Source organism: Mus musculus, chromosome 2 (assembly GCF_000001635.26).
Source record: "Mus musculus strain C57BL/6J chromosome 2, GRCm38.p6 C57BL/6J".
Classification (NCBI taxonomy): domain Eukaryota; kingdom Metazoa; phylum Chordata; class Mammalia; order Rodentia; family Muridae; genus Mus; species Mus musculus.
In genome coordinates, this window is record NC_000068.7 from 119,436,974 (window position 1) to 119,463,088 (window position 26,115).

Here is a 26,115-nt window from a genome sequence, read left to right on the forward strand (position 1 = left end):
AAAGCAGTAGTTCTCAGCCTCCCTAATGCTACAACTCTTCAATATAGTTCTTCACGCTGTGGTGACCACCAAACATACTTGTATTTTCACTGCTACTTCATAATATATTTTTCTGGTGTTATGAATCATAATGTAAATATCTGATGTGCAGGATATAGGTGTGAACCCTGTAAAAGGATTGGTTGTCACAGACTGACAACTGTTGCCTTAAAGTAATACCATGCTGCCATCTATTGGCCAGTGGAGGAGCAGCACAAACCTTCAGTGGCAGTATAGAAATTAAGAACTATTTTTTTGACATTGTATTCAACATATATCTAGCCATTATTTGAAAAGAAGAAAAACCAAAATATTATTTTCATTTTTCATATGCCCATAAATGGAATAAATCTTACATCCTTAGAGAACTGAAAATAAGTCGGCCTCACATGTAACAACAGTATAGGTATGGGCCAACATGTCCAGCACAAAACCTATTTACCTTGTGTCTACATCATACTCAAGTCGATACAACACACTTCTTGATTTTTTGAGGCAGGGCTTCATGCTGGCCTGGGACCTACTATATAGCTGAGTGTCCCCAGCTTCAGGTCCTTCTGCTTCCACCTTCCTTGTGCCAGGAAACAAGCCAGTTTTATGAAGTGTTAGGTGTTAGGGATCAAATTTGTGGTTTCATTTATAGCAACCAAGGAGTCTATCAATTGAACAAAATCTCTAGCCCAGTCAATCTTATTTTTTCCTCTCTGAATTAGTTAAATCAATTTTTACATTATATGTGTTAGCCATTATAAGCAGGACCAAGACTACCTTTAGAGTATTAAGAAAAATGAATTAATATGAATAGACTAAAATACAATGTAAAATTTGGAAAAATATACTTTGAAACAAGATAGATATTTCTATCATTTCACCATGACCATCAATTGATATGGAAAATGCCATAATTAACTTAAATTGGACTTTGAATTTCTCACTTACATAGTATAAAGATATACGTATTGGCTCTCTTATTACTCTCATAAGTAATTTTTCTAAGAAAGAAATATAAGGCAGCTGGGAATGACGACTCTCACTTCCAGCACTTGGCAGGTTGAGGCAAGAAGATCAGGAGGTCAAAGTCATTCCCAGTCACTCGACAAGTTCAAAGCCAGCCCAGGTACACCAGACTATTTATCAACAAACAAAGCAAAACAAACAAACAGCTAGACGTCATGTTTCACCTAGAATCCCATCAGTTAGAAACAGAAGCAGGCTGACTACCTATCACAAGTTCAGAGCCAGCCTGGACAACATAGTGGATTCTAAGATAGGCTCCTGGAGTACTGGAGGTAGAGTATAGTTCTGTCTCTAAAACAGAAGAAAACAAATGAAGCAAATACAGATATAAGGGACTTGATAGGTAGTTCACTTTGTACAGTGACAGTCTAGCCTGCATGAAGCTCTGTGATTCCTAAAGCCACATAAACCTTGTGTGGTGGCATATATACTTAGAAACACTGGCTACATAACAAGTCTGAGGACAGCATATAACACATAAGACTGTATCAAGGAAAACAAACATATGGAGGCTGAAGAGATGGCTTAGCAGTTCAGAGTACCCACTGCTCTCCTCAAGCACCTGAGTTTGGTCCCCAGCACCTGTATCAGGCAGTTCCCAAGCACCTGTAACTCCAGTTCTAGAAGATCCAACTACCCACACATAACTATGCACATTGAAAATAAAAAGTAGAAGAGTGGGGTGCACATCCTTCATCCCAGCAATCAGGAGACAGAGAGAGGGAACCAAAATGAGAAAATGCCTCCATAATATTGGCCTGTATACCAGGTGTGGTAACACAGGACTTTATTCACAGCACTCTGGAGGTAGGGACCAATGGATCTCTAGGAGTTCAAGGCCAGCCTGGTCTATATAGAGAGTTTCAAGATAGACAAGGTTGCATATAGAGACCCTGTCTCAAACAAATAAACAAACAAAACAAAACAAAAAAGCAAAAAAAAAAAAAAAAAAAAAGAAAAAGAAAAAGAAACAAAACCAAGATTAGCCTCTAAGCAAGTCTGTAAGTGATAGATGTGGAAGGTCCTATCCTGCAGCGGGCGGGGCCACACCTTCATAGATGACTGATGAAAAAGGCAGGCTGAGCAAACTATGAGAACAAACCAGTAAGCAGCACACTAGTTCTAAGGCCTCTGCTTCAATACCTGCCTCCAGGTTCCCGATTGCTTGAGCTCCTGCTCAGAATTCCTTAAAGGATGATGAAATATAAAGCTGTGAACTAAAATGAACCCTGTCTTCTGTGCTGCTTTCGGTTACAGTGTTTACTACAGCACAGAAGTCTAAGACAATTAGACAGCAGTAAACAAGGGTCAGAAAGCTTATCTTAAAGAACAAGAGGATCTTTACCTTAAATTTAGGAACAAATCTTGTAAACTCCTGGTGCCAATTATTAAGTGTAGAAGCAGGTGAAATTATTAAGAAAGGTCCCCAAATGTTTTCTCTCTGCAACAGAAAATGAGGTTAGCCTGCTGTAGGAAAACTGAAGTTATTTAATCCTAAATAATCAACCCATGACAAGAGAAGTTTAAAAATAGATATTACTGTAACAAGAGAAACTGTGCCTATCTCCCAAGTGTCTACACATATCTTTCAATGAAAAGCAATGTTAGTATAAAAATGACACACTAAGGAGGTAAAGTACTAAGCAGTGACACTCGTGACTTTTGGGTCTTAATTTCATTCATAACATGTGCATGACATGGAGCTGGAGAAATGGCTCAATGGTTAAGAGCACTGATTGCTCTTCAAGAGGTCCTGAGTTCAATTCCCAGCAATCACATGGTGGCGCACAACCATCTGTAATAGAATCCAATGGCCTCTTCTAGTGTCTGATAGCAACGGTGTACTCATATACATAAAATAAATAAATCTTTTAAAAAAATGTGTGTGTAACATACTAATTCACTTTTATTTGTTCTACGATGTTATCACAATTTCACTGTTAATAAAGTAGAAGAATGCTAATTTTTTCATAGTATGTATTACACATTTTCTCATTTAAATTTTATAAAATCTGCCAGGTGGCAGTGGTGGTGGCCACAGTATAGTCCTTTAATCCCAGCACTCAGGAGGCAGAGGCAGGTGAGTCTCTAAGTTCAGGCCAACCTGTTCTACAGAGTGAGTTTCAGGACAGCTAGAGTTATACCTGACTAAACGCTGTCTCAAAAAAAAAAAAAAAAAGAGGGGCTGGAGAGATGGCTCAGCGGTTAAGAGCACTGACTGCTCTTCTGAAGGTCCCTCTTCCGGTGTGTCTGAAGTATACTTATATTTAATAATAAATAAATCTTTGGGTGGGATAGAGCGGGCTTGAGCAAGCAGAGTTGAATTTCCAGAAATCACATGATGGCTCACAACCATCTGCACAGCTACAGTGTACTCATATATATAAAATAAATAAATAAATAAATAAATCTTTTTAAAAAAGAGAGAGAAGAGGAAGAAGAGGAGGAGGAAGAGAAGGGGAGAAAAATTATTGCTGTAAGGTATATATTACCTCTGATTTGGAAAAAGTAGACAACTAGGCACCAGAGATTTAAAGACTCACCTCAAAGAGGATAAGTCGGCTGACTATATGACATGGCTAGAAAAAGTAGTGTTGTGATGGAAATCCACTACCAATTTTTTTTTTTTTTTTTTGGTTTTTCGAGACAGGGTTTTTCTGTATAGCCCTGGCTGTCCTGGAACTCACTTTGTAGACCAGGCTGGCCTCAAACTCAGAAATCCGCCTGCCTCTGCCTCCCGAGTGCTGGGACAAAAGACGTGCACCACCACGCCTGGCTCCACTACTAATTCTTGCAACCATAAAGTCCTTGACACTATATCAGTACTTCTTAAAAGGAAGTAAAAGACAAGAATTCTAGCTATACTTGTTCAAATACTGTTTTGGCCCCACTGAGAACAAAAAAGGTCTGGGGCTGTAGATAGCTCCAGTTAAAAGCACTGGCTACTCTTTCAGAGGACCTGAGTTTAATTCCTAGGACCCACGTGGTAGCTAACAACTGTCTATAATTCCAGTTCCAGGGGATCCAATGCCCTCACACAAACATATATGCAGTTAAAAACCAATGCAAATAAATAAATCATTATTTTAAAAACGTCTTGAGCTGGGCGGTGGTGGCACACGCCTTTAATCCCAGCACTCAGGAGGCAAAGGCAGGCAGATTTCTGAGTTCCAGGCCAGCCTGGTCTACAAAGTGAGTTCGAGGACAGCCAGGGCTATACAGAGAAACCCTGTCTCGAAAAAACAACAACAACAACAAAAAAGTCTTCAGGTATAGCAACAAATTCGGCTATTTTCATATACTACCAAGAGTAACACTGCTTTTAAGTGGCTCATTGTCGACGGTGATGCAGGTCTTTAATTCCAGTACTTGGGAGAAAAGGCAGGCAGATCTCTGGGTTGGACGCCAGCCATATCTGTACAGTGAGGTCTAGGATAGCCAAGGCTATACAGAGAAACCCTGTTTTGAAGGGTGGAGGGAGAAGTGGGGAGGAGAGGGAAGTAGGGGGGATGAGAGGGAGGGGAGGAAAGGGGAGGGGAGGCCTAAGTTAAGGAAAACAAGATTGACAATTCCATCTACTCACCTCAGCCAGATGGGCCAGGAGGGCAATGCTCTGTACAGTTTTACCAAGACCCATTTCATCAGCAAGAATTCCATTAATACCCTGAGAGACAGAGAGAGTAAGAGACACATGATCAACACCTGATTGCACCCATTAGAATTCATTTCACTTAATGCCAAAAGAGCTCAAAAGACAGCAAAGATTGATTGGAGAGATACTCAGTACCAAGACTATTAAATCACTACTGCAATAGTTTCTTTTAGCAACACTAGAGATATATGTGTGATTCATGATATATTAGACCAAGACTAAGGCCAGTTCTTTACCTAATGTAGCACATATTAAGCAAACAATGCAGTTTACCAAGACCATCTAAGACATACTATATACACTGGATACACACAGAATATCCAAGTTAGAAATACTGATACCTTTCTGACTCTAACATGATAGTGAAGTTTTGAAAATGGAGAAATTGCTCAGTGGTTAAGAGCACCGCTGCTTTTGCAAAGGATTCAAGTTCAGTTTCTATTGCCCACATGGCTCACACCCAGCTCTAACTCCGGTTCTAGGAATCTGATGCCCTCTTTTGATCTCCATGCAGACTGCATGCCTATGGTGTAGTTACATACAATACAGGCAAACATTCTTACAGACATAATAAAAACAAGTAAATCTTTAAAAAATAAATAAATAAAAGCTAAAGGTAAACTCACTTCATAATTACATTAATCAAAAGAAAAACAGATGTTAAAGTAAAAAGAATAGGCTCAATAGAGTTCTAAATTTACCTGTTCATATAAATTTGCTAACCAGTTCATGCCTTTCAGCTGGTAACCTTTCAACTTGCCATTGAAAATAGTGGGTTGCGGAATATCCTCACCGGCCCGGATAGATGGATTTGCTAAGCTATAACTCTCCCCAAACCCAGAGCCAGACTTGTCTGCTGCCCTAAGGGCAGCTGCCCGACTTTCTTTTGCATCTTCATCAAATGACCTTGTCTGGAAAATAAAAATGTCAAGAAAAATATATAAGAATTTTTTAAATTAACATAAAATTTATCAACATTTTTACACTATGCTAATAATGTTTCTAATATCTTACTGAGTTAATGTAACAATTATATTAAAATGTTTTTATTACCATACTAAGCTATGTTGCTCACTAATTAAAACTATTTGTTCCAAGTTCTGATATAAGAGTTTGGGTACATAGGAGACTATGTTAACCATAATGAAAGTACATGATCTACTTGAATAAAAACTTTTACCAAAAAAAAAAAAAAAAAAAAAAAAAAAAAAAAAGACCAAAAAGCCGGGCATGGTGGCGCACGCCTTTAATCCCAGCACTCGGGAGGCAGAGGCAGGCGGATTTCTGAGTTCGAGGCTAGCCTGGTCTACAAGTGAGTTCCAGGACAGCCAGGGCTACACAGAGAAACCCTGTCTCGAAAAACCAAAAAAAATAAAAAAAAAATAAAAAAATAAAAAAATAAAAACTTTTATTATCAAAGTCAATGCTTTGAAAAATAAACATATCTAGTAAATATTAAAAAGCAAAAGAAGCTTTAATACAAAACTTAATCGAAGGAATTGTGTGAAAGTGGAATTTGTGTCTATTCTGTTTATTTGTTTGATATTTTGAGACAGGGTCTTTCTACATAACCCTGGCTGCCCTGGCACTCAGTACATAGACCACCAGGCTGGCCTGAAACTTACAGAAATCCTCTACACCACTCTGCCTCCCAGGTGCTGGGATTAAGGGTGCAAACCAGCACACCTGGCAGTAGCTAGTCTTAACCCTGGCAAAGTAGAAGGCTCCTCTGCAGCACACTGAACTGCACTGTCTTCACTCATTTCAGCCCATATGCAGTTCATTATTAATTTTATTAAAGATCATTAGCTCCTCAAGGGCAGTGGACCTAGATTCAGTTCCCAGCACATACATGACAGCTCACAAACAACCTTACTCCAGTTCCAGGGGACCTGGCATTCTCTTTTGATCCCTGTAGGCACCAACCATACACATAGTGTAAATATATACTTGTAAACAAAACATTCATACAGACAAAATAAAAGTAAATCTTTTTTTTAAAACCACTAGCTCAGAAATCAGAGGACAAATAAGTGCTTGAGTGAAAGACAGCAGTTACTTAGTTTTCACAAGGCATAGCACTCTTGACAGACTTTTTTATTAAACAACCCATGATTAGTCAAGAGGATACAAAACAACAAAAAACAGTTTGTAGCTCAACTATAAACCTTTCAACATTACTAATAATAAAAATTCTATACAAGTGAACACTTGTTATTCTGCCATCTCAAGCTATTAGTACTAGTTTAAAGCAAAGGCAGGGGTCTGAGGGATGGCTCACTAAATAAAAGCACTGGCTGATCTTCCAGTTCAAGTCCCAGTACCCACATGGTGGCAAGAACCATCTGTAACTGAAGTAAGGAAAGCCTTCACCCTATATACAGTCTGAGTCTCACAAACACATACACATACATAGATATACACACACACACACACACACACACACACACACACACACACACACACACACACACACACACACACCACACACACACTAACCAGTGTGTTAAACTGAAAACAATGAACAAAGAATAAAATAAAGTAAGAAACTGGCACATTTCCTAGGATAACTACAATATACCTTTGCCTCCCCCTCCCCTTTTTTTGGGACGGGTCTCACTATGTATCCTTGGCTGGTCTAGAACTGATATTGTCCACCAAGCTAGCCTCACACTCATGGAGCTCCATCTGACTCTACCTTCCTGAGTGCTGGGATCAAAGGTGTGGTCACCATGCCCAGCCTGCCTTTTGACTTAAAGACTTACTCGAGCTTGGTGAATATGATAAGCATTTTCAGCATTCTTCAGGGCCTGGGCTTTAAAATGGTTACTATCTGAAAAGAGAAAACACGTAGATTATTGCACTTAGAATTATCACGTCTTCAAAGATTTATCCCACACATAAGTGGATTCCCAGTTTCCCACTGTATTTATCCCAAGATTAACAAAGGACAAGGAGTGGGCAAAAACCTAGAAACAAGTAAGGCATGGTGACACACAACTTTAATGCCAGCACTTAGTAGGAAGAGGCAAGTAGGTTTCTGTGTGTTCCACGCCACTCTGGTCTACACAGTGAGTTTCAGGACAGCCAGAGTGAGACACTATCTCAAAAAAACTACAACAAAAATAAACAAACAACAGAACCTAGACGTATAAAGTAGCTGCGGCTGTCTCTTGTCTCCAAGAGTGAAAGACAGCACACAAAACCCAACTGGGAGTTAAGATCTACAATCTCTCAGTCCTATGGTTTCTTTATAAATTGATATCAATTACCAGGATAGGCAAGACCAACATGCAGATTCAAAATTATATTTATGTGGGGAGAAAGCAATTGAAATCTATACATGTGTTAATACTCAAGATACTCTGAAATATTTCCATTCTGCATTTCTAGGTCAACACGATCTTAATTACTACACTATGAAAATACTCTAACCATGTAACTGAAGATGACCTCCAACTTCTGATCCTCTTGCCTAACCTTCTGAAGTGTGAGATCACTACCACCTGGTTTATGTGATGCTAGGTATCAAGTCCAGGGATTCGTGCAGCTAGGCAAACATTCTCTCTTCCCAGGCCTCTACTGAAAATTCTTAAGTTATTTTATAGGCTTCCTTTGCAGAAATACACGTATTTTCTTGATCCAGTGCATTAAATCTCCCATTTCTGAGCAGTATTATGCACGAATTAGGACAAAACCTGTAAGAATTTTAACATACACAACCTTGATGTGAAAAAAGAAGGCTACCTACTTCCACTACTTCCTGACTCAGGACTTACCATAGTCTTCTTGGGTGATGTTAACCACCACTCCTCCACCAATGTCAATTTGTCTCTGGGTAGAACTATCTTCTAGTTTCCTTAAGATTTCTTCCTGGATTCCATCATGACCCATATCACGTTTTCGACTCATAAAATGAGCATACAATTCTGTCTGAGTGATTAAGAAGTTGAGTTTTCGTTGTTGCCTCTTGGCCTAAAGTAGGGTGGAAATTGAAGGTAAGAATATCCAAGTCATAAATTATATGTAGTCAACAGAATTTAGCAAATCTTAATAAAAGCCTGTGTATAAGTCCTTCAAAACCTTTTTACTTTTAAAAAGGCAACTACTGCTAATAAACAACACATAAACACATAAAAATATAAATACAAAAGAAAGAAAAGGGAAGAGAAGGAAGGATGAGAAGAAAGAGTGAAAGAGAAAAGAAAAGGATGATTAAGTGTCAGGAAGAGGCTTCAAAACTCCACCGAGAACGATGCTGGTCACATCTGAAAACCACATCATCTAATCCCGACTCTCTTTTCTGAACCTACCTTTCTTCCCAACTGTTTTACCAATGTCAAACAATTACTTATTCTCTATTACTAGACATACAACGCCTAGATCAGTTGAGAGACATCACATTCATCAATATAATGGCTACAAGCTTAAAAATGGTAGATGAAAAAGAGGATAGGTCTCAGAAAACTAAATTACTCACTGTCCCTATGTAACACAGCCTGAAATTCCAGTTCCAGGGAATCCAATGTCCTTTTCTGGCCTCTGCATGCATGTGTGTGGTACACATAAACATACAGGCAAAACATCTACTCACATAAAATAAAATCTAAAAAAAATTTAAAACAAAGAAAGAGTACAGAGAAGGACTAGAAACTCAGAGGTAGAGGCAAGTACACCTTTGAGTTTGAGGATAATCTGGTATATGTCACCAGTTCCAGGAAAGCCAGAGCTACTATCTCAAAGGTTCAAAGCAACAAACTAAATCCTTAGTGCTTTGGTACTAAATAGAGGTTTTAGAATTTGTATGCTTGTGCCTGGCAGTGGTGGCACATGCCTTTAGTCCCAGCACTCAGGAGGCAAAGGCAGTCTTTCCTGGTCTATTGAATGAGTTCCAGGATAGCTGGACTACACATTAAAAACCTGGTCTCGAAAAGCAAAACCAAAACCGGGCAGTGGTGGTGCACGCCTTTAATCCCAGCACTTGGGATGAAGAGGCAAATAGATTTCTGAGTTCGAGGCCAGCCTGGTCTACAGAGTGAGTTCCAGGAAAGCCAGGACAATACAGAAAAGCCCTGTCTCCAACAACCAAAAGGAAAAAAAAAAAAAAAAAAAAAAAAAAAGAAAGAAAAGAAAAACCAAACCAGACCAAAACAAAATGTATGCTTTTGCCCCACCTCCCGCATTTCCTCATCCAACTTGCGCTGCTCCAGAGCTTCCTTCTCTGCTCGCTTGCGGTGCTCCTTCTCCACCTTCTCATACTTCTTCCAGTACAGAAGCATCTCTTTTGTTAGGCGCCGGGCTCGAGGCAGAGTCTCCTTACAGTTTTTCTGTGCTTGCAAAGCAGCTCGACGCACCTCCTTCATGCATTGATGGGCAAGCTGCAAACAGCATCATTATAGCAACAGAGAAGGACACAATTCCAAGAACAGTTCTGCCTGGACTTTAAACCAGTGTCCCTCAATCTTTTTAGTACCTACAATTCTACTAAAGAGGTGATTATATCTCTCTCTCCTGCTTTAATTAATGCCCCTGAGTAAGACTCAGACCCCTGAGGTAAAATACTCTAATTAAGATGCCTATCCACATCGATCACTTTAGATGAAACAAAGTATACTTATTCTGTACATTATACATGAAATTCCCTTTACTATATTTATTAGCTTGAGACCCTCACAAGACTGAACCCTTGTGACCTGTTCCTCTGTGAAAGGTAGGAAGAGATTTCAAGGCAGCAAACACATGCATGAGGGAAGAGGCAGTCACTGATGTGGCTCCCTAGGCAGTGTGCAATAGACCCCATTGCTCCAGTCCTCGGTACCCTAAATGGGATGAACATATTTCTTCACAATTCCACAGAAAAAGTCATGCAACAATGGCAAAGACCTGAAATTTACTGGGAAGTTACAAATCACTATTACCATGTGAGGCATATTTCAACGTATCCTTTACTCACACAAACTCTATGAAAGCAGTGCCATCACCATCTCTGTTTTACAGGTGAGGAAACAGAGGGGCAAATCAGACTAAACTGTTACCTCATCCAACCCTTATAACAAGTTATTGTTTTTCTCTCAGAAGTTTTTTCACATCCACATTTCTATTATTGTTACCATTATTGTTGGGGGAGGGGAGAGTTGTGTGTACAGGCGCACATGCACCAAGGTATACGTAAGGATGTTGAAGGGCAACTGTGGGCAGTCAGTTCTTTCCTTCCATCAGTGGTTCCAGGGACTGAACTCAGGCTGTCAAGCTTGCCAGAAAGTGCCTTTACCCACCAAGCCATCCCTGTGACCCCCATCACTTCTTAAGTGGAAAAACTGAGCACGAATCTTAAAGAATCAGAGATTAATTTGACACAGAAAATAAGAGAAATATGAAGAAGAACAATTTTACTTATTAAACAGAATGAGACTACTTAGATGGTTCTTTACATATTATCCAATTCAGATCACAACATAAGAGAGTAGTAAGAATAAGCCTAGAGAACACACAATAGACAAAATAGAAAACGGAAAAATGTTACCTTTCGGCTATTGGTAAGAAATAAGTTTCGAGCTGAAGACTTCTGCTTGTTGGCCTAAAACATTTGAAAGTAATATTTAAGATTCATTTCTAAGTAAGATTACATAGCTTTTATTTAGTTCCTGAAGGACTGAAAAATGTCAAGTACATACAAGACAAATTACTTTTAAAACATTGTCTGGCATACCATAAAACTACTAAAATACCAGGAACAAGAAGCTACTGTTGAAGGTGCCATTAATCTTATTTTAGTTTTACTTCCACATGTATGGTACCTGCGTGTATATACGTTTAAATGTATGAGCACATGTACATGTGCACATGTGTAGAGCGTAGCATTAGACGCTGGGTACTTTGCTCTATCACTTTGCTACTTATTTTTTCAGACAGGGTCTCAATAAACCTGGAACTCAAATTCAGCAAGACTGAGTGGCCAATAAACTACACAGATCTTCCTGTCTCAGCCTCCAATGTACCATATTTATAGGTACATACCACAATGCTTGGCTTTTTACGTGGGTGCTGGGAACTAGATCTTAGATTCTTATGCTATTGCAGGAAGCAGTCTACAAACAGCACCACGTTTCTGGCCCTTTAAATAATCTGTTTACTTCTAGAAAGAACTGATAAGGTTTGAATGGACTAGCATGATTCAAGCATGCTGCTTTCCTGGGTCAATGTGCAAAGCTGAGGCAGAAGGACACCCAGATATAAGAATAATTACAAGAAACATAAAAACTCCTTTCCAGTATACTAGCTCTACCTCCAACAAGAACAAACCACTGCCACTATTACTCAGATTTTAACCATCACCCAAGCCTCATCTACAATAAAACATTCTAAGGCAAACCTAACATAAGGTGACCTAGCAGCTCCAAACTCAAGCTCTGAGTTGTTCTCTTCCTTTTAAAAGTAACAAACCGTCAATAAAGAGCCTCAGCTGACTAGCACTGAGTGTGGTGGCACCTGCTTTTCATCTCATCATACACGAGGTAGAGGCAAAAAAGTTCCAGGCCAGTAACACTGTAAAATGAAACCATGCCTCAAAGTAAATAGTCGCTTAACTCAGGAAAAGATGAAAGAAGCAGGGCTCTGCCTACTGAATCTCTCTGTCATGCTATAGTAAGGGGTTTGAAGTTTCAGAATCTTGAGAAGGTCTTGAAAGCAATTCTAAAGTGATCCCACCTCAGGTTTTCTTTTTCAGCCTTTTCTCAGTAACTTCCTCTCACTAATTCATGTGTTACATTTTTCTCCTCAACAACAATCTCAGTTGTTTTACTGAAAAATCATTTTTCATCAAAGGGCATCATCTGAAACTTCCTCAGACACCAAGGCATACATATTTCTTCCCTTAACATTCCAACTAAGAACAGATCACACATAGATCAAACTGAGGATGGCAGGCTTGCTGGGGAGTTCTACCCACTCTACCTGAACTCCTGTAGAGTTTGTTTGGTCTTTAGTTTTATATAATACATTGTTTTCCATTTTTTACAAACTCTGAGTATAAAAATCATGGAGACACCCACTTGGCCTCTACCTCTAAAAACTGACGGTGTTACATAACATAGGCAAATACATGTTTGACTTGTTTCTACAACATCTGGCCTTCCTCTCCTCATCTCTAATATCTCTATTCACCCTCATGCTGGTCAGTGTTAATGACTTGGCTTACTTCTTGTGGCTGTAAAAGACATCACAACATCACTGAATGTCTACAAGTTGGTCCTGTCCCCATTCCTGCTACCTCGTTCCCATCTCTCCCTTTCCCTCCCTCCCTTACCCACCCATCCACTCACCTTTGGTAGTTCCTTTTTCACGATGCTCAGCCACACTTTCCTGCGGCGGGCATTAAGCTGCTCAATGGATAAGTGTTTCTTCTTGGTGCCAGGGGGAGGTGCATCATGAGAAAACTTAGCAAAGACTTTGGTCTGGTGATGGTGGTGACGTGGAGATTCTTCAGAGGAAAACTCTTCATCACGTCTTCTTTTTTTCTTCACTTTTTTCAACTTGGCTGCAAAGGAAAGAGATGCTGACAAGGCTGTACAGAACCAGCGAGCACCCTCATCATTTGAGAAGACATCCAGGAGCTCTGTTCATTCTACTAGAGGCAGGCAGAGTTTCTTCCTTCTATCAGGCCAATGAATCGTCGAAGAGGAGGATCTCACTAACTCAAAAAGAACACTGGACACTGACGTTCCTTTTGTTGACATGAAAAACTGAAACTAAAACCTAAAAATCAAATGACGTGAACTCAACACTGTAGAATTGTTTATAAAGCTGAAGAGTCACTGGCCTCAAGTGACAGGTACAGGATGGAAACCTACTTCCACTTGGTGGAAATGCAAGGCAACTAAAGAAAATAAAAGGAAAAATTGCATCAATTGAGAGGTCAATAAAATTTTTGAGGAAAAAAACCAAATGGCACAAATTATTTACATTGAGAGGGAGACTGGAAGACAAGAAAAGGAGGGTATGGAGAAAGAAGGGAAGGCTAGAAAAGATGTTTTTTGAGTAGAATTCCTATTTTCAGGGAAACAAAATCTGCCTTGCAGATACCTTAAAACTCTGGTCCCATGTTCTTCCTGCTTTTCCAACTGCTTAGAGGTCAGAAGGAAAAGACGACTCTGCATCCTGGTAACCACTGCAGAAGCTACAGAGGCTCATCTGGAGTAACTTAACCAACTGCTTCTCACCTCAGAATACTCTCATCGATGGCAGAGTGTACAAGATAAAAGGAAGGAAACTATTTTGCCTAAACCTTTGTGTAGCAACCTACAGCTATAGTTTTCTTTGTTTCTTGGGTTAGAAGAGAAGGAGGAGGCGGTAAAACAAGGTCTCAGGCAGCCCAAGGTAGACTCAGCCTCTATGTAGCCAACAAGAACTTTGCTCCACAGACTCCTACTCCTACCTACCAAGCGCTAGGATCACAGTCCACGTGCTTGCAACCTATAGTTCGTTAAGTCTATCTATGTCTATAAAAGACCACACAACAAATGTAAATAAGGTCAATAATGTCGGTAATTAGGAAAGAGACTATACTTTTACAGATAAAAGTAATTTTCTACCAAAAGTTAAAATGTACCACACACAGTTCTGAAATTAAGAAAGAATAAATATACTTACCTTTAAGCTTCTTGTCTTCCTTGAATTTCTTCTTTTTGGGTCCAAGCAAGTGGCGCTGTTGCTCATAGAAAGGGTCGTATGTAGAGAGCAGGCCTGCACTGTAGTACTGGTACTGCTGCAACTGAAGCAGGCAAACACTGTGATGGGTCTGCCTGCGTTCCACAACGCAGCCTTGAAGTCATCTTAACTTAAAAAAAGCTAAGCCAGAGAAAACCATAGCTCTGAAATAGTTTCCCACAGAGACCAATAAGAAATTAGTACATCAAAGATAATTCCTTTAACTCAGAAGTAAAACAGGATCAACTGCTATGCACAAGACAAACTGCTAGAAAGGAATTTGGAAGGAAATCCTTCAGAATCTGAACTTCTATCACATCTTTTCTTTTCTATATTCTTCAACACAAGTTCATGTAGCCCAGGCTGACTTGAACTCCTGATACTTCTGCCTCCACACTTCAAATACTAGAAATGCAAAATATGTACCACTACACACAGCAGATACACATTTGGTATGAAATTCATTTCTTACAGGTAATTTCAACATTCGGGAAGTGGAGGTAAGGAATTCTAGGCCAACCTGAGCTAAATAAGGCCTTATCATAAATAAAACAGAAAACAAAGCAAAGACACAGCAACAATAACAACAAGAGGTAAAGAGTTGTTTCTCTTTAGAAATTCATCAAAGACTGGAAAGGTGCCAGCAGGTAAAGATATTTGCCACCAACCCTGAAAGCCAAGCTCAATCCCTGGAATGCACAGGGTGACAGATGCTTAAACGCTGTCCTGACATCTATTACATCTATGAAGGTACTGTGGCAGACACATGCCCAAACACAAACTAAATAAGCAAATGTAAAGACAAACGCAGCAGGAACTTACCATTAAAAAAATAAGCCACCTTTGCACTACTAATAGGTCCTCAGAGTTATTAGGTTCCTGATGTCGGCTACTCTGGCTTTTACTCTTTTATTAGTTTCAAATGTTTTTCTTGTTTTGTTTTGAACTGTTTTAGTTTATGGTGACAAAGTACTATTATGTAGCCTTGGCTGTTCTGAAACTCACTATGTAGACTTACTGGCCTCACACTTGCAGATGGCTCTTCCACTGTCCCCAGGCAGATGCCACCATATCTTGGGCCTTCCAACAGTTTCCAACCAGTCATCTCAGTATTTTTACCTATCAAGTCAGCCCTTCTCTCACCAAGAGTTTATTATTAAGGATAGCACCTATTATTTTACAATTAACATTTTAAAAATCTCCTTTTTTCCATCCAACTAAGAGTAAATCTGTTAAAACATTTCATTTCAGCCGACTCTCAAATCCACAGTACTTTTATTTCCCATGTTAAATGAAATCTGTTGGACCATTTTCTGAGATTATACATGGAGTAACCTAGAAGACTGATATAAAGCTCTCTGGTAAGCATCAAAATTAAGTGAGCAGGCACCAAGCTCTATACTTAAAGTCCCATCATGCCTGTAATCCCAACACATAAGACTGAGGCAGACTCACTGCCATGAATTCAAGGCCCACCTGGGCTACAGAGTGAGACCTGTCTCAAAAAAAAGAAAAAGAAATGAGTAAATATACAGAATACCACGTGCCTTGGCATCAGGTTTCAAGAACTTTGTGAGAATCAAAATTGTTAAGATATTCCACTGATTTGAACATTTATATGTATTACTCAAGGTTCTCAGAACTAACTTTCAACCTTAATAATGTTGGAAAATTGTTAGCTTGATATGTACAAAAGGCTATATTTCTGTCAAAAATAATGTTTTGGTAACAAATGGTCAAATGGTTATCATTAAACCTATCATCACTGGAATACTGGTCTATGAAGAAAGTTTTTCCCAAACTGAAATCTTCAACAAGTAATTGTATTGGTAAAGATATCCTTGCAGCCTCACAGAGTTAAGCATAGTTATCACATGACCCAGCAACTGCCCTGCTAAGTAAACCAGAAGAAATGAAAACATACAGCCAGACAGAAACCTATACTCATCTCAATAGTAGCATACAAAAGCACACAAAGTGGGAGAAATCAGCTCATCAACTGAAAAACAAAAAACACACTGTTCTATAAATAAAAACTGATTATTTGGCAATAAAAATGAATGAAGCAGTAATACATAGTACAACATGAACAAACCTTGTAAATGTTACACCAAACGAGAGAAACTGGATTAAAAGTACCATGTTATCTGATTCCATTTGTATGAAATGTCCAGAATGAACACATTTATAAGAAACGCACATGCATGAGGCCCTGGACTCAATCTCTAACACCATCCAAAAACCAAACAACAATCAGAGCTGCACATAGTGGCACACATCTGCACGCGGCGACACATGCCAGCACTTGGAAGATGGAGATGGGAGAACACGGAGTTCAAGGTCACCCTATTATACAAGACCAAGAATAAATACGTAAAATAAAAATAAGTATCAAGAAAGAAAGTAAACTGGTGGGTGCCTGGCACAAAGAACAGAATGAGGCAGAAGCCATGGCACAAAGGTTTCTTTCTGAAGTGAGGAAAGTGTTCTAGAACTGAGACAGTGATGACGAAAACATGCACGACGAATAAACTCAGAAAAAATTCAGTTACCTACTTCCAAAAGCTGGATTTATGTTATGTGAATCCTATCACAATAAAGCTCTTAACATTTATTATTTCACATAAGTTAAAATAGTGTGGTTGTGAGTGTTCTCTTGAAACTCTCACCTCCTTATCTTTACTATATTTATTTTGGTGAAGTTTCTTATATTTGTGTAATCGAAGCATGTTGTGAAGTTCTTCTCTGCTGAGACTGAGTTCTTCTTCTTCATCATCATTGTCTTCACTCTGAGAATCTGCCTCACTGGACTCATCACTTAAAAGAATGCTCTAGAAAAGGGGTGAAAATGGAATATAACTTTTGCTGTGAAGCAATTTCTTTTACAATCCAATTATTTTTTCCCAGATGCTACAACAATGGCCAAAACAGTCAGAGTATAGTCATTTCTGATTCTTACACTAATCTTTACTAATTTTAATTTAACTAAAAAACCCTAAATGTTAAATATACAAGGCAAACAAAAAATTAGAGTATATCAATAGGAAAAAGAATATAGCATATAAGGGAACAAGCACAAAACAAGGTGTGATGGCCAAAGTGGGAGAAAAAACCTCAAATATCCAGTAGCTCATGACTGGATAAATAAAATGCAGATGACTAGCCCCAAGAAGAAATGAAGTACTAATATATACCACACCATAAGAGACCTCAAAGCAGTATACCAAGTGAGAAAGCCAGCCACGAAAGCCCACATACTACGATTTAATTTATATGAAATGTCCAGAATGGGCAAATTAATGGAGAGGAAATAAGATTAGTAGCCAGCAGGGACTGAAGGACTCTCAGGATAGGAGTGGCTGCTAATGAGCACAGGGCTTCTGTATGAAATGATGAAATGTTCTGAAATTAGAGAACAGTAATCCCCAGAAGTCTATGAACATATTAAAAGCTACTAAGTTACACAGTTTTAGAGCTTACATTTTATGGTCAGTGACTTCTTTTTTTTTTTTTTTTTTAAAGATTCATTTATTTCGTGTATATGATCACACTGTAGCTTTCTTCAGACACAACAGAAGAGGACATCAGATCCCATTACCATGTGGTTCATGGGAACTGAACTCAGGACCTCTGGAAGAGCAAGCAGCCAGTGCTCTTAACCGCTGAGCCATCTCTCGGGCCCCTGGTCAGTGACTTCTATCCCAATTTTTTCCCCTCTGAAACAGAGTTTCTTCTGTGTAGCCCTGGCTGTCCTGGAACTCACTCTGTAGACCAGGCTGGCCTTGAACTCACAGAGATCCTCCTGCCTCTGCCTCCCCAATGCTGGGAGTAGAGGTATGTGCCACTACTACCTGACTACATCTCAATTTTTATTTTTAATTTTTAGATGTACTTATTTTATATGTATTTGGTTTGCCTGCATGCAGTTATATGAACTTTGTGTATGTTCAGTACCTGCAGAGGTCAGAAGGTATCAGAGCCCCTGTAAGACACCATGTATGTGCTGGGAACAGAACCCAGGTCCTCAGCAAAAGCAACTAGTGTTCTGAAACACCTCATAAATTTTTTAAAATGTGAGTAGTTCTAATTTCCTAAAATCTTTTGGAAAGAAAGCAAGTTAGACTTTAAACCCATTAGTTTAAAGGACATGCTAGTAATACTAATGGTTTATATTACAGCAAAAGTAAGAAGTTGTAAGTCATTAGTTTCTTTTATTTCAATGTTTTCACATGCTAAGTAAAAAAAGCTTTTTAATAGAAGAAATATCATCCTCTGTTTAGTTTGACACAGTAACAGTATAAATATAAATACTATGCCACTCTACCTGCATCTGACTATGACCTAACACTGAGATACACAACAGAATACAGGCCTAAAACGTCAGGTTCTAAGCTTACCTCTATCACCCAGTCACTGTGCACCAGCCACGCTAGCCTCCCCTCCCCAACACATACCCCAAGCTGCTGCTTTTCTAATGATCCAAGTATATGCTTCATGTGCTCAAAGGCTCTTACCCTTGGCATTCACATGGCTCACTCTGATCACTGAGAACACTGTACAAAAATGCTATTTTCAAGTTGTATTTAAACAAGTATTTACACTCTTACTCACTACCTCCCTCATTTAGAATATAAATGATACAGAGCAGCCTTGTCTACCTACAATAATAGTACATGGCACATGGATGCATTCTGAGCATTTGTTGAATGAAGTACTCAAAAACTCATGAAAACCTAAATTAACATTCCTGATTACAAGATAAGCCAATGAAGGGAGGATCTTATCTGATCCATTTATCTCCTCTTTTCTCAGTGTCCCATATTTAATAAAAAGCCTACTAAAAAATTACTTTGTTGAACTTTCTTCATAAAACAAATCCCAGTATAGAATAACTTTGTCTAGAAAACTGTCAATATTCCAGAATGGTTGGATAACTTCCCTTCTAACTGTAATCTTAGTAGGTTATTTGGACTGGAAATGTTCTGTCTTATCTCTTACCTTTAGCCACTTTCTGCTTTTCTTCAACTTAGAGAAGTTATATAAATTCCCCTTGTCAGATTTTGATTCTGGATAAAGAAACATAAAGAGTAAAAAAAAAAAAACAAAAAACAAAAACAAAAAAAAATGAAACGCTGACTGCCCCCAAGAGAACTGCAGCTGCAAAGGGCTCCCACTCCACACTGACCTGACTGCAGAACGCCGTTCAGTGAATATGGGTTCAACAACCCAGAACTGCTTGCTCCAGAGGTTTCGCCAAGCAATGAATTTGGAGGCTCTTCTTTTACTTGTATTAAGGGATCCCCAGACTCAGGCAATAAGGGATTATTGTCATCCAGTCCATCTTCACTGTCATCACTATAAATGGAAGAACAGTAAGTCCATAATTAAAGGTTATCCAACAAAACACATTTTGAGCCGAGTGTGATAGCATATGCCTATAAACCTGGTGGAGACAGGAGACAAGAGGATTATGTACATATATGTGTGTACATAATCTAAGGAGTCAGGCAAGATGGCACACATACCTTTAAACCTTTACAGTGCTCCAGGGGTAGAGGCAGGAGATCTGTGAGTTCTAGGACAGTCTGGGCTACATATTGAGCAAAAAAGAAAGAAAGAAGCTGGGCAGTGGTGGCGCACACCTTTAATCCCAGCACTTGGGAGGCAGAGGCAGGCAGATTTCTGAGTTTGAAGCCAGCCTGGTCTCCAAAATGAGCTCCAAGACAGCCAGAGCTACACAGAGAAACTCTGTCTCAAAAAACAATAAAGAAAGAAAGAAAGAAAGAAAGAAAGAAAGAAAGAAAGAAAGAAAGAAAGAAAGAAAGAAAGAGAGAGAGAGAGAGAGAGAGAGAGAGAGAGAGAGAGAGAGAGAGAGAGAGAGAGAGAAAGGGAGGGAGGGAGGGAGGGAGGGAGGGAGGGAGGGAAAGGAAGGAAAGAAAGGAAGAAAGAGGAAGGAAAGATGGAAGGAAAGAAAGGAAAGAAAGGAAAGAAAGGAAAGAAAGGAAAGAAAGGAAAGAAAGGAAAGGAAAGAAAGGAAAGAAAGGAAAGAAAGGAAAGAAAGGAAAGAAAGGAAAGAAAGGAAAGAAAGGAAAGAAAGGAAAGAAAGGAAAGAAAGGAAAGAAAGAAAGGAAAGAAAGGAAGAAAGGAAGAAAGAAAGAAAGAAAGAAAGAAAGAAAGAAAGAAAGAAAGAAAGAAAGAAAGAACGAACCGGTACTGGCTGTCCTAGAACTCACTCTGTAGACCAGGCTGGCATCAAACTCAGAAATCCACCTGCCTCTGCCTCCCAAGTGCTGGGATTAAAGGCGCACCACCATGCCCGGCTCTTTTTTTTTTTTTTTTTTTTTGGTGACAGGCGGATTTCTGAGTTCTAGGCCAGCCTGGTCTAGAGTGAGTTCCAGGACAGCCAGGGATACACAGAAAAACCCTGTCTCAAAAAAAAAAAAAAAGGAAGAAAGAGGAAATAAGGAAGGAAGGAAAGGAGGGAGGAAGGAAAGAAGAAAAGGAAAACAATAATTAAGTGATTAAGGTTACTATAAATGAAAACGTAAAGAACAAATAGCTTTGAAAAAGTTGATTTATGTGAAAAAAAGAGGAAGAAAATACTAAAAGTAAAAACCATACAAGTTTAACCTTAAATCCTAAAGACAGAAATCAGAAATGTAATAAAACACTGTCAAGAGATAAAATAACACACCTAGAAATATTCCTGTTGAAGATGGCTGATGTTTGTCGCAGAAAGTGGTCCAACCGCAAGGCTCTCTCCAGGTACTGAAGATAAAGGGGCTTTGCCAGCTCAGTGCTGCTGCCATCGTCCCCGGCACCCAACTCCGAGGCCATAGAACAAATTTGTCTTCATGCACGAGGACCTCCAACTGCACAGCTGCAAAATGGAGATAAGTTAAAAAAAAATCCAAGATTATTCCTCTTCTCCTTCTCCTGCATGCTTGCCTTCAGTACAAACAGGAATCAGGCCCTCTCAAACACAAGACACTGTGACAATAACAGACTACAGAAAGTTCATTAGACACTGCCTCCTACTGCAAGGGCAAAGTATAGAAACACTATCATTTATAAAGCACTTTCTCAAAGAACCCTGAGACGTTATACTCACTTCCTATTTGTCCTCCACTAATAACAAGAATGAATTACAATTAACGAAGTGAAGTGCTGAGGACAGTGCTTGTTCCCAACAATTTCATTCATCCATAAGTTTGAAGAATCCTATCTACCAGAATATATATATATATCAGAGTATTCTACAAAATCTCTCCTCAGAACTGGAATTAAAGATTTTATTTTTGTTTTTTTAAAGCAGATGGATCATAGATTAAGGAAAATTATAAACTTCCCCAGAGTCGAAAGACTCCCAGGAAGAATACCTTCTTTTAAAATATTATTAGACTAATTCCAACGTTTATATTGGCTCACACTGCCATTTTTTTTAAAGATTTATTTATTTATTTTATGTATATGAGTATACTGTAGGTCTTCAGACACACCAGAAAAGGGCATCAGATCACTTTACAGATGGCTGTGAGCCACCATGTGGTTGGTGGGAATTGAACTCAGGACCTCTGGAAGAGCAGTCAGTGCTCTTAACCACTGACCCATCTCTCCAGCCAGCACACTGCCATTTCTAAGATGGAAAAACTATTACTACATTGAAACCAACTCACCACTGACTGGCGTGTTCAGAGGCTCTATGTAATCTGTATGTCAGCTCTTCATAATAGCCTGATGTCCGTGTTTAGTCTACTTATGTGTTCTTATACACAGACTTAGAAAAAAGTCTATAAAAAAAGTCTACTAGTGTAAGAATTTTTATATTATAGGTCTACTACTAGTTCAGAGTTACAAAGCCTTCTTGGCCTGTGAAAGGCCCTAGGTAGGATAGCCAGTACCAGAAACTTAAAGTCCCAATTCTTTACCACCAGCCTGGGTTACATACAGCAAAACCAGGAAGTGCCATCATTAGGCTGACCAGTCTCCATAGGATATTTTACACCTTCTCCCTTCACATCCAGGTTTGAACTTTAAATGATTTGGTCACTTTAAATAAGTCACGAATCTCTTGATTTAGGAAGAGATAACTATGTACCAAACTAAGGAGCAAATATAAGGAGAAAAACTGGCTTGCCTTCAAAGAGCAAAAGTAGGCAGAGTACTCAACCAGGAAGACAAAACGATTCTGCTCAGCCTAAGCCTTACCTCTGAAGCAGCGGTTCTCAACCTTCCTAACGCTGCGACCCTGCAAGACACTTCCTCCTCGTGTGGGGACTCCAATCACAGAATTATTTTCATTGCTACTTCATAGCTGTAATTTTGCTATAATCATATAGTTACAAATCATAATGTATGTTTTCTGATGATCTTAGGCAACCCCTGTGAAAGGATCTTCCTACCCTCACTCAAGGGTTGCGAACTCTGCTCTAAGGGTTCACTATAATATGGAAACAGTCTAGCAACTTAATACGGATAAACCTCCAGGTTACTCAAATCAGTGTTCTTGAGATAAAAAGTAATGCCTGTGCCGGGCGTGGTGGCGCACACCTTTAATCCCAGCACTCGGGAGGCAGAGGCAGGCGGATTTCTGAGTTCGAGGCCAGCCTGGTCTACAAAGTGAGCTCCAGGACAGCCAGGGCTATACAGAGAAACCCTGTCTCGAAAAACCAAAAAAAAAAAAAGAAAAGAAAAAAAAAGAATATATAATCATAGTGTCACAAAATTTGCTTATAGGATGACAGTATATTTTTTTTCTTTGACACTATGGAAAGAACAACCTTTTTTAGCTAGGAGTTCTGCACTTTTATAATGTAGGCATTACTTTTCTTTTTCTTTTTGGTTTTTCTCTGCCTCTGCCTCCCAAGTGCTGGGATTAAAGGCGTGAGCCACCACGCCCGGCGATTATATATTTTCTTAATCCTATTTTTTCTTCCTTAATGAAACCTGCATGCTATTTCTCAAGTGAAATATACAGTCATTCCTATGTGTTACACAGATAATGATTTTAGAATCCCTGCAAAACCCATAGCCATGGATGTGTTCACATTAAAATGGCACATAATCTGTTTATAACCCTTATATATCCTACTTATGGTGAACCTCTCAGTTACTTTTATCTAATACACTGCAAATCCAACACACATATTTGCACTGTATTAGGAAGTATATAACTAGAAAAGAATGTCTACACATGGTCTAACTTTTCCAAGTATTTTTGAATGTGGATGAATGTTCACCACAATCTTGAACATCAGACATCCCTTAAACCAGCAGCATCTCAGCTGGAGGTGTGGCTCAGGGGAACGGTGCTTTTCGTGCATGCACAAATTCTGTTCAGTTCCCAGCACTACACAAAACAAGCAGGGAACCCGGAAAAGGAGAGCAAGGAGGGTCAGAAGTCCACGGTTATACTCAAGCAACAGTGAAATCAAGACCAGCCTAGGGTACATAGGAACATATTACAAAAAAGAACACCAAACAAAAACAGGGTTAGTCTTATGGCTCAGCAAATAAAATTGTGTGGCTGCAAGCCTGACGATCTGCATTCAATCCCGAGGATATACATGGTGGACACAGAGAACCAACTCCCACAAGTTGCCTCCATTCCTCCATAGCCATACTATGGAGAGGCCCAAACACCAGACACACATATACACGCAAACACATGTTTGCACACAGACACAAATAAATAAATGTTGATTTATAAAAACTTGGGGACTTCAGAGATTGCTCAGTGGTTAAGAGCAGTGGCTACTCTTCCAGACATCCTGAGTAAAATTCCCAGCTACTACATGGTGGCTCACAACCACTAGAAGATCTGATGCCCTCTTCTGGTGAGCAGATGTACATGCAGACATAGCATCCACATACATAATAAAGTTTTTAAGGAATGTAAAGACTGTCACTACTAAAGCTGGGCATGATAGCACACACCTTTAATTCCAGCACTTCTAGAGGCATGTAGATCTCTGAGATTTTGAGGCCAGCTTGGTCCATAGAGCAAGTTCCAGGACACGGCTGTTACACAAACCGAGCTGGAGAGATGGCTAGGAGGTTAAGAACACTGGGTGCTCTTCCTGAGGTCCTGAGTTCAATTCCCAGCAACCACATGTTGGCTCACAATCATCTATAATGAAATCTGGTGCCTTCTTCCAGCCTGCAGGCATACACATAGGCAGGATACTGTAAACATAATAAATAAATCTTAAAAAAAAAAAAAAAAAGAAAGGAAAGGAAAGGAAAGGAAAGGAAAGGAAAGGAAAGGAAAGGAAAGGAAAGGAAAGGAAAGGAAAGACCAAACAAACAAAAACAGGGCAGCAGCAACAAATCTAAATCGACAGGTACATCAAATGAGCACACCAATAAGCATTCCCAATATCAAAGCTGAAACAATTTTTTATTGTTGTTGTTGTTTTGTTTTTCGAAATAGGGTTTCTCTGTGTAGCCCTGGCTGTCCTGGAACCCACTTTGTAGACTAGGCTGGCCTGGAACTCAGAAATCCGCCTGCCTTTGCCTCCCAAATTCTGGGATTAAAGGCGTGCACCACCACGCCCGGCTAGGAACAACTTATTTTTGTTAGCAATTACCACCCCTTATCTATGGGTCTCTATTTCATATATATTTCCTGCATCAATTCTATAACTGGTCATTTCTCTAAGCAGCTTAAATTACTGTTCTATTCAAACAAACAAAAAAATCTCAAATGGCCAAGGCAATGTATAAAGAAAAGCATTTAAATGGTAGCTTGCTTACAATTGCAGAGGGTTAGTCCATGATCATCATGGTAAGGAGCACAGAGGAAAACAGGAGGGCATAATGCTAGAGAGCCTGTATCCTGATCCACAGGCAGAAGCAAAAAGAGAATGGAACTGGACCTAGTAGGGGTTTTGAGACCTCAAACCTCCACCCAATGATACGACAAGGTCACACCTCTTAATCCTTTCTACACAATTCACCAACTGGAAACCAAATTCAAATATATGAAGCTACGGGGGCGGGGGGAGGGGGCATTCTCATATTCTCCTTAGAACCACAACACAGCCCTTTTTCCTTTTACTGAAGATAAAACATATATAGACACTATTGGGGTAGTAATAGTGCACAACTTTAATCCCAGCACTTGGGATCTCTTGAGTTAGAAGCCAGCCTGATCTAGAATTCCAGGAAAGCCCGGACTACACAGAGAAACCCTATCTTGGAAAACCAAAGAAAGAGCTGGGGAAATAGTTCAGCAGCTAAGAATATTGGTTCTTCTTCCAAAGGTTCTGAGTTCAATTTCCAGCAAGCCCATGGTGGCTCACAGCCATCTGTAATGAGATCAGATGCCCTCTTCTGTCACTCTGGCATACATGCAAACTGAGCACTCATATACATAAATAAATAAATTTTAAAATCTTTTAAAAAATCATTTAAGAAAAAACAAAACAAACAAAAAAGATCTAGGCACCATGTGTACTACATGATGTCACTATGTAACTTTCTTAACTAAAACAACATGCATGTGTTATATATGTCCATGTTAAATAGGGCATGTATCTCAATATCTCTAAGTATAGTGATCTGTATCTATAGATTAAGCTAAGCAGGTTCATACTGAAATAACCCCCTTTCCTTGCTTGCCTATATATTCCGGCTGCAAAACTGGGCATAATGGTGCACACACACCTTTAATCCCAGCACTTTTTTTTCTTTTTTTTTTT

General features: G+C 39.3%; 1 protein-coding gene across 2 annotated transcripts in view; it reads right to left on the minus strand.

Moving 5' to 3' along the window:
* Ino80 (INO80 complex subunit) overlaps positions 1-26,115 on the minus strand; it is a 105,644-nt gene that overhangs the window by 63,932 nt on the left and 15,597 nt on the right. Inside the window, exons 2-14 of one of the 2 annotated variants that reach the window (NM_026574.4) lie at positions 21,108-21,293; positions 19,599-19,768; positions 19,412-19,479; positions 17,083-17,244; positions 14,357-14,477; positions 13,030-13,244; positions 11,232-11,285; positions 9,883-10,086; positions 8,488-8,683; positions 7,474-7,541; positions 5,410-5,619; positions 4,640-4,720; positions 2,402-2,497 (exon numbers count right to left, since the gene is read on the minus strand). In NM_026574.4, the coding sequence (NP_080850.2) occupies positions 2,402-2,497; positions 4,640-4,720; positions 5,410-5,619; positions 7,474-7,541; positions 8,488-8,683; positions 9,883-10,086; positions 11,232-11,285; positions 13,030-13,244; positions 14,357-14,477; positions 17,083-17,244; positions 19,412-19,479; positions 19,599-19,768; positions 21,108-21,250 (1,788 nt within the window). In that variant the 5' untranslated portion in view covers positions 21,251-21,293. The remainder of the gene's footprint in view (positions 1-2,401; positions 2,498-4,639; positions 4,721-5,409; positions 5,620-7,473; positions 7,542-8,487; positions 8,684-9,882; positions 10,087-11,231; positions 11,286-13,029; positions 13,245-14,356; positions 14,478-17,082; positions 17,245-19,411; positions 19,480-19,598; positions 19,769-21,107; positions 21,294-26,115) is intronic. The other variant, XM_030252004.1, reaches the window with a different exon arrangement.